The sequence below is a fragment of the Chiloscyllium punctatum genome, chromosome 3 (genome assembly GCF_047496795.1).
Source record: "Chiloscyllium punctatum isolate Juve2018m chromosome 3, sChiPun1.3, whole genome shotgun sequence".
NCBI classification, from domain to species: domain Eukaryota; kingdom Metazoa; phylum Chordata; class Chondrichthyes; order Orectolobiformes; family Hemiscylliidae; genus Chiloscyllium; species Chiloscyllium punctatum.
In genome coordinates this window covers 51397539-51406913 of record NC_092741.1, presented here as the reverse complement: position 1 = coordinate 51406913, position 9375 = coordinate 51397539, and the positions used below count along the sequence as shown (strand labels likewise).

General features: G+C 36.8%; 1 protein-coding gene across 3 annotated transcripts in view; it reads right to left on the bottom strand.

Moving 5' to 3' along the window:
• Positions 1-1325: 1325 nt before the first annotated feature.
• The window catches only part of ascc3 (activating signal cointegrator 1 complex subunit 3), a 550255-nt gene continuing 542205 nt past the window's right edge, over positions 1326-9375 (bottom strand). For all 3 annotated transcript variants that reach the window (XM_072553139.1, XM_072553156.1, XM_072553148.1), the window contains exons 41-42: positions 5376-5551; positions 1326-2512 (exon numbers count right to left, since the gene is read on the bottom strand). In XM_072553139.1, coding sequence (XP_072409240.1) covers positions 2365-2512; positions 5376-5551 — 324 coding nt within the window. In that variant the 3' untranslated portion in view covers positions 1326-2364. The remainder of the gene's footprint in view (positions 2513-5375; positions 5552-9375) is intronic.

The following is a 9375-nucleotide window of genomic DNA, read 5'->3' as shown; positions in this document are numbered from 1 at the left end:
AGGTGGTTCCCCAACACTTTCTCCAGGGCAAACAGGGATGGGCTGTACAGGTTAGCATTCATATCCCATGAAGGAATTAAAACATGCAAATATTGGGGGAAGATTGGGTATACACATGTTACACATATTACCATTTCTGTAATGGAGACAGAGGATATTTCCAGTATGTTCCTTGATTTGGATTATACCAGAGATGGTGGAATTTATGCCACAGCAAGACTTTCACTCAAGTTGTAAATGAAACCTTCCAGAGTCAACATTTCATTACACCATTGAAATTCAGTCAAATAATTCCCACAGAGCAAGCTGTACAGACTCAGTAAGATTTCCTTTAACAAAACTGGTATGGAAAAGGGGAAAAAGCTGCTTGTTACAGAAAAGGGTTTATCAGACCAGTAATAACCAGTTAACTAAACCGGAATACACTGAACTCAGTGAATACATAATGAATCAACTGAATCATATTGAATATATCTTTTTTGAAAGTAATACTCTGTTACCAGCATCCTTCCACTCATCACTGACACACACACAAATGCCCTTTCACTAATATTGGAAGAATATAATACTACAAAATGACACACAGCTGTAATTATAGAATTAGTGTCATCTTGTTTGAAGCAGGGGGAGTATCCAGGAGGTCTGATTGTGCCTGTGTTGGGTGAGGATGGCACAATGCATGTTTTGAACAATATTCATGTCACCTTAATCCCTTTGACCACAATTGATTTTACGTTTTTGTTTGCTGAAGTATTGAAATTTTTATCAGTCAGTGTTACTTACCTTGAGCTCAGCCAAAGCAGCAGAGATTGCTTCCATTACTGGACTGCACATTGTTTTGAAAATGGAACCAAAAAGGAATATGCAACAAGACTTTCCCAGCTTGCCTTTGTGTTAAGTCTTGTTGCCAGTAGCAGCAATTTTGCTATTCACTTAATTGATACGACAAGAAAAAGAAATATTTGGCACATTTTTAACATTGGTACGAGCAATTCAATCAGCAATGATCCAAATTAAAGCAATTCTTTCGATTTGCCATTGCAATATTGCAGAATGTAATAGAAAGAATTCTGACATGCATGCTTTACCATTCTGCATCTGAATGAAGTTAAAAAAAAGTATAGAACATGTAGAATAAATCTAATGCAAAATAATTGGTTTGAATGGTTAGATGATTCAGTTGTTAAATTATTGGTAAATTAAAATTAGGAAACAACAGTTCTCTTTGTTGGCGATGAAATGAGCAATGAAAATTAGAACAAAATAAAAATGTCACAATAAACACCAATAAAGTTAAAAATGAATATGACAAAAATAACAAAATGTATATTGCAACAAAGTTTAATGATTTTGTACATTTGCAACCAACATAAGCAAACTCATATTCAAAGGAAATTTCCCCTTTTTCAGTAACTATCAAATCTTTCTTGTGCTATGTAAGCATTTTTGGCACAACTTAATTTTCACAGATACAACTAAATTGATATTGACAAATGAAGTGTTGCTGCACTCACTGCAGAGAAAGGTTACTAGGTATAACCTGACCCTATGGTTATGAATGTGTCAAGTTTAGCCTCCATGTTACCATGGAAATGAATACCCTCTGCACCAAGTCAATACGAGAATGAATTTTCAATCACAACTTGCCTTTAAATTACCTTATTTACTTTCCCATCATACAGATAGAGATTTTTTTTTAAAAAATATACTTTAAATTCATAACAAAAAAATTGTACTGATTGCGATTCAAGGCATCCATTTTGCCCTGCTGATATTACTCATGAGTTGAGTTACATTCAAAATAATTTACACTATACAGAACAAACTTTTAAATACACCAGTACAAAGTACAGGAACTAAATAAAAGTCCCTGCTCTGTTAATTGTAAAGAAGAAAGTAGGTTAATTTCTTTGTCACCTAAGACATCACATTGACTGTTGTCTGCAGTAGAAACAACATTGTATTAAGTGAGTGAATGATTAAAGTAAAATTTAATAAAAAATAAAAGTACTTAATTTCTTTTCTACAGTAAATGCATATCCTGCATAAAGTAATATAGAAGGAAGTTATGATTCTTAATGGATAACTTTTAGCTCTTCACCTGCTGGAATATATAAAAAAAGAATTCCAAGTTATCTGGGTGTAACTTTAATCTAAAATGCAAATTTACATAAGGCCACCAAGCTGTAAAGATGAATCATGCTAGAGGTCACCTCAGCTGCTATTTGTAATTTCCTTCAAGTCTGAGGTTAGAAGTTGCATCGACTAAGGCAAATATCAAGTAATTTCAGTGCGCCCCAACATACAAACACTCTGGATTTTAAGATCATTGCTCCTGGGTTGTTCAAAGCTAAGTTTGTCATGTTATGCCACTGTCAGGTCACTCATGGCATCAGAGACCTCAGTGTTGGTCTGAGCAGCAATGCTTGCTGGTATCACATCCAAGTAAACGTCATACTGTTGGTCCATCCCCAAGTAGCTATCATTCATCAGATACAGAGTGTAGATATACCTTAAAAGTAAAAACAAAATACATTTAAAAAATATTATCTTGATTCATTTTGCAAACACTAATGTACAAAATATTTTACTAGAACAATGTATTTTGAATATAACAAATTTTAAAACAATCACAAAATATCAATGATATTTTATGCTACAGATGTCTGAAATAGTAATTAAACAATAATATGTTTTCTTACTTCTGTGAAATGTATCAAACTACATAAATTTGTTAGTATTTTAGTTTTGAGATTATTTCTGAGTCCTTTCCTTCAGTTGTTGAGAATGCTTTTGTAAAAAAATTGTTTGAATACAAAACACTTCACATTCCACAATTCTACAGTTTATCTTAATTCAATGCCAATTTTATCAAGATACTGATTTACTTTCACACTCTGGCATGATTGAACTTTTCCCTTAAGGATTACTATGGAAATGTGGAGCACCATATGGAGCCTTGAGGACTTAGTTGAAGCTTACAAGAGTAAAGAAATAATGATGAGTTCATGAAAAGTATTCATTAGCTCATAAGCACACTATCTGCAACTTTGGTACCATTTTATAGGTAATGGGTTAATGCTATATCAATGTAGATGCTAAATCACCAGATGAAGAATAGACTATAGTAAAGAGGGGATATTTGAGATCAAGTCACAATTTCCACTCTATTAGAGAATGCCAGAAGGAGGTTTTAAAAATGTTTTTAAAATCATTAAGCATTTTTGAGAGTTTGAATAAGTAATCACCATTTCCACTGGTTGGAGAGTTAATTGCATTGTTAGTTTAAATTGTTGTGATAAGTGTCAGAGAAACAATAGGACAACAGTAATGTAGTGGTAATGTCACTGCACTGGTAATAATGAGGTCCAGGTTAACACTTTTGGTCATAGATTCAAATCCCACCAAGGCAACTGGTGGGAAAAAAATTAACTTGCTTGACTTTTTATCAAGGGGGCCTAGATAGGATGGATACATGTACAAGTAGAGGAAGAAACCATTGCACTGGTGAAGAGAAAACTTTGGTTAAATTAATTCTCAGCATGAGGGAGTTTCTGGGAAGTCTGGAGTTTATTATACACCACTAGAAGGCCTTGAGAAGGTGGTCCTTCTTGAACTGCAAGCAGTTTGTTACAGCTGTGTGCTTTAGTTGGCCAGATAAGAGGGCAGTTAGCAGTTAACTATATCGTTGTCGAATTGGAATTGCATATAGACTAGAGCTGTAAGGGCACTGCTTTCCACACCAAAAGTGAAGTACTTGCATTTTTATAACATTCTGACAGCTTTATGGTGACTTTTACTTATACTAGTTTCTTTATTTAAAAACTTTAAATTTAACTCTAAAGTGACAAGAGGAGATTTGCTCTTTCGTCCATAGACACAATGGACTGAAGCAGTGAGTAACTGTTCTGTGCTTCTGTGAAGTTTTCCCATTTTCATAAATAGATTTGAACCTGATTGTTTTTGATTTACTAATCCAATAATATTCACTATTATTTATTAGTGACCAAAAATATTGAAAAAGAGTAAGATTTAGGGTATGTTGCAGGCCTGTGGGATGGTCTTATGATGCTGGGGAATATAGGATTGAATTATTATAACTGAAATATTTCCATGTGGATGAGATGTAAAAAAAAAGACTCATCTCTTCATTTGTAATAGGGCGTTGTATTAGGAAACTGTAGATAATCCTATACATAAAAGTGCATATTTGGTGACAAAAAACTCATTTACATGTACTCAGGACTGTTAAAATTTCTAATATAAAGCATTTCAAAATGGATACAGATTCATTCTCTCAACTCCTCACAAGTGGCCTCAGGGAACACTGAAGGAAGAATTACCCAAGGATACATACTCACATCTTCAAATGGCTGCTGCGAGGCAATTTTGGGAACCCACAGTCAACTTAAAATAAAACTTGCAAAGAGTCTTGAGTTTTTTTTAAGCAAAGGCGTATTGATAAGAAGAACTTTAAATATCTGAAGATTGCTGCAACAGTCATACTGGGGCAGAATAAGCAATCTTTCTGCTTTTGAAAAAACTAAGTTACAATGAATTACATGCTGTACCTTTTTTAAAAGGTTAATATTTTACTTTATTTAAAAATTGCTCTCTGGCATCATAACAGTAGCCTAATTGCTTAGACTAATCGTTACACTGACCTTGAAATGGGCATGAACCATTGAACATTGTAGTACTATTTATGCTTGAGGATGGTCAAGCTTGAATTAATTCTTATTCATAGTCCCTGCAGCAGTCAACGTTATGGTGATTGACTCTGTCACATCATTATTTCCTTGATGATCAGATAATGGAATTTGAATAAAGCATACCATTGCAGATTGCTGAGAATGCTATAATCAATGGTAAGATCATCCAAAAACTCAGTATCCTTTACCATACCACATTCTGGTCATTCATTAGTCCTGTTCTTATGAGTTAGGTTAACTTGCAATTGCTCAAACTTAAACATTTCATCCCTGTATTTAAATCCCTATGCTACCTTCGTACTTTCTATCTCTAATTTTGTGCAACCTAATTATTGTTGTCCTAACTTGCTTTTCCTCAGACTCTAGTCTCTTATGCATCCCAACTGTCACCTCATCTTTGTATCACAGCTTGTGCTTGTGTCTTCAGTTACATGGAACCTAATGATCTAAAATCTCTAGCTTTTCACTTTCCTCTCTCACTTAAAACCCTCCAAACACAGCTCTACATCTAAGCTTTTGTTTACTTGTACTAGTATCACCTCCTTAGGCTCAGTATCATTTTTCTCATTGCAAAACATCAATTAGATGTTAAATATTTAGATATTAATTAATATTTTACCAAGTTAGAGGTAACAAATAAGTTAAGAAGTGACAGAAGTTTACCTTCCAGTGGTCTCAGGCGTATAGAAAGCTAGAGACACTGTGCTATGATTTCGAATGTATCCCACCCGTTTCAAAGCCATTAACTCCTTCTTGTCGATTTCCCCTAGGATGACAAACCAGCCCTCATCCTTGGCCTTTGGGAAGCGTGGTGTGATGGCTTTGCTGTCATACTTTCCCTGATGAAGAATACAAAACAACAGATCAGAGCAGGCTTTTGTTCATTGAAGTGATTTTGTAAATAATAATGCTCACATTTATTTTGTATAGTTTTATTGTATATCCCATTGAAACTCCATAAGTCACTTCACAAAATAGAAAACTTTTGAGTGTGGTAATCATGATAACCTAGAGAAACACTGGTCATTCTGCACCAGAAATATTCTACAGGCAGTGGAGAGATAAATAACTGATTAGTTAATTTTTTGGTGATTTAGTTGCAGGAAAAAGACTGTCCAAGACTTCAGGAAAACTCTTTCCACTGAAGGTTTAAAGTTTTTAACCTTTCAGGTTCACGTGTCCCACTAAGAAAAGTGGCAGCCATTTTGCATCAAGTTAAATAGCCATTTAATTTTACGCTGTGGTTTTAGCAAAGATAGATTAATCATCTCCTTCAGTAACAAAGCACTCCTTCAGTAATGCAAGTGTCTGACTAGATTATTAGCTTGAACCTGCAATCTCCTGACCTACAGACAAGAGCACTGCGAAGCTGACCTCACTGGTTAAAAGGTCAGTTAGCTATTGTTAGGAAATGAGGCAAAAGTTAACATGTTGCCAAAATCAACAATTCCTGCAATATTAAGTTGTTGCTTCACAGGTTTATAATGGTTTAATGTAACACAGCAGTAGTGAAGAAATGTGTAACCACATCTGGCAGCTGGTTTGGATGTAGTGCAGCAAGATAAATCTGCCAGTTCATCTCAGAGGATAACAAGTAAAATGAACCTTAGATAATTGGAAGTCAAATTTGAAAACAGCCCAACCAAATGTAAGTATTCTTCTCCAGTACATAATTACTCTGAAAGCTCATAACGTTCATAGTTTTCTTATGAAATAAACAAAAGAATGCAGTAATGTTCAAGAGCTTGACAGAGCATTGTTTCTTTGCCAGGCTATCAGTTACAATTAAGTACAGTGTTTAGGAAATTATTTTAGAAAGCTCTGCTTTTAGAATGTATTAGCCTCCAGCAAAAAAAAATTCCATGACAAACCTTCAAACTTTAAAAGTGAAGTTCTTTCTTCTGTGCAAAACTGGGTTCAGGGTTTTAATTTTATAAAAAGTAACACCATTATTAAACGGTTACATCTTGCTCACAAATATAGTTGATGTTATTGTAATTCTGTTATACAAACGTTCGACAATAATCCGTTTGGATGAACTTTACATTGATGCAATGGTTTGTAAACAAAAATATGTTGTTTCTTTCGCCTACTCTTAATTCCTTATTCTAACGTTTATACTAGCAGTATTGATAATGAAATGCAGCTTGGGGATGGCCAGTTAAACTTTTGAAGAAATAATAACGGGTAGAGAAAGGAAACTCAACAGAAGTCTCATAATCTGGGAAAATAAGCTGTTGATCCGGATCCAGTCAACACTAAGTTTCTGTAACTGATCTAAAGTTAGGAGTTTCTGTTTTAAATGCATGATCCTAGATTCCTAAATTGCTAATTTTTAAAAGGCATACTTTCTTTCACTTGCTCTCTGACACTTACTTTTCTTGCTTTTGTTATCCTGCCAAATTAGTATAAAGCAGTGTCCTTTACAGTGAACCTCACTGATCTGGTTAACCATGCTATAAGGATACTGTCCCATACCTAATAGTACAGCTCACTTTTATTCAGAACTGGTCAAGAGCAGGATATCCAAACATTAGAAACTTAACCATCAAGCTGAAATGCATGTCAGAATCAGCAATGTTTGGAAAACAGCCAATTCATGGCCAGATGTTGGGCTTGCTATCCAAGTAAAGAGGCTGGATACAGTAACAAAGCTGGAGGCCTTCAGAAGTCTTTTAACTTGAAGGCAGCAACAGGCTGTGTACCAGGGCAAGGAGTTGGGGATGGTAGATTGGGCGGGTGTGGGGTGGGGTGGGGCTTTTGGCCAGACTGTAGTATTGCTTCTCAGGATCTGTGAAGAGGCAGCTGCCTCCCGCCAAGCCAAACTTGTCCCTACAGGGACTTTGAGGTCAATTGGAAAAGTAGACCTCCTTGAATTGTCCTTAAAAGTCCAGTCTCCTTTTTAATTAGTGGCTTTGAAATGAGTGGGATACGTTCAAAACTGACACACAGTCTCTCTAGCTTTCTATACCTGAGACCACTGCTTGGTAAGATAAGACACCATTTGGGGACTGGCATTTGCAGGAAATTTGTTCTCAATGACTAGAGAGTCCAGAACTTGTGGGCGGCACGGTGGCACAGTGGTTAGCACTGCTGCCTCGCAGCGCCGGAGACCCGGGTTCAATTCCCGCCTCAGGCGACTGACTGTGTGGAGTTTGCACGTTCTCCCCGTGTCTGCGTGGGTTTCCTCCGGGTGCTCCGGTTTCCTCCCACAGTCCAAAGATGTGCAGGTCAGGTGAATTGGCCATGCTAAATTGCCCGTAGTGTTAGGTAAGGGGTAGATGTAGATGTAGGGGTATGGGTGGGTTACGCTTCGGCGGGGCGGTGTGGACTTGTTGGGCCGAAGGGCCTGTTTCCACATTGTAAGTAATCTAATCTAAAACTACGGACGATAGTTTTAGGATACTGCGGTAGACCATTTAGAACTGAGATGAGGAGAAATTTCATCACCCAAAAAGCGATGATCCTGTGGAATTCTCTGCCAAAGAGTTGAGGACAAAACATTGACTGTATTCAAGGAGCTAGGTATAGTTCCTAGGGTTAAGGAGATCAAAAACTAAGGGGAAAAAGCAAGAACAGAGACAGAGTTGGATGATCAGCCATGATCATACTGAATGGTGGAGCAGGCATGAAGTGTCGAATGGATTACTCCAACTCCTATTTTCTAGGTTTCTATGTTTCTATATTCATATTTACTAAATCAACTGCCTATTCCTGTAATGACTAGATTTCTCAGGACCGCTGCATTGCTGACTCTTTGCTTCAAACAATCATCATTGGAACAACAAAACCAAATGTCCTAAGAATTTTCTACTGCTTATAAAGTCAATGTGCTTCAGTGGTTGTAACTGGAAACATTTGCTCTGGATTCTCAGCTACACAGGCACATCCATATCTAGTTAGATTTGCGCAACGTGGGATGGAGTTGTCCTGTTCCTTTAGCCATAACTCAGAAATAAAGAGAGGACAATGCCAAGAAGAGAGTTCAACTATATTTGTCATGCCTTGTTTCCTAATTAAAGCTACATGCTGAAAGCAATTTCTCTTCTGTTCATGTAGGTCTGGCAGCATCTTTGGAGAGTGAGCAGAATCAACATTATGGGCCCAGTGACCCTTCGTCAGAACTGCTCTGAAGAAGGGTCACTGGACCCAAAATGTTAACTCTGATTTCTCTCCACAGGTGTTACCAGCCCTGCTGAGTTTCTCCAGCAATTTCTGTTTTTGTTTCAGATTTTCAGTATTTGTAGGTCTTTTGTTGTTTGTTTTTTTTCATCTCATCTTGCTGTTTTACTGCTATCTGCCATTTTGATAGCAGCCTGAAATCAGGAGGCGTTTCGTGATTGCGGGTAGAGGAAGAGATGGTGGTGGTGGTGTTTGATATTGAGAGGGAAAGACAGAGAAAAGAATGACTCCATTTCAGTGGTCAGTTTGATCTGTGGCTGCATCAGGACAGTGGTCATTGTAGTGGCTATGGCTGTCATTATTAAGGACGGCTGCCTGCCAAAAAGGCTCCCAGCAAATCTTGATTCTTCTTTGCTCTATATAGTGAGATGTCCAATATTCACTAGAAACCTCCTCAACATCTTGGCTGACATCACCAACTCTTTGATAAACTGAATTGTAGCCTGAGGAGCAGGAACCCCTGTTGTGTGAAGTTCTTGTC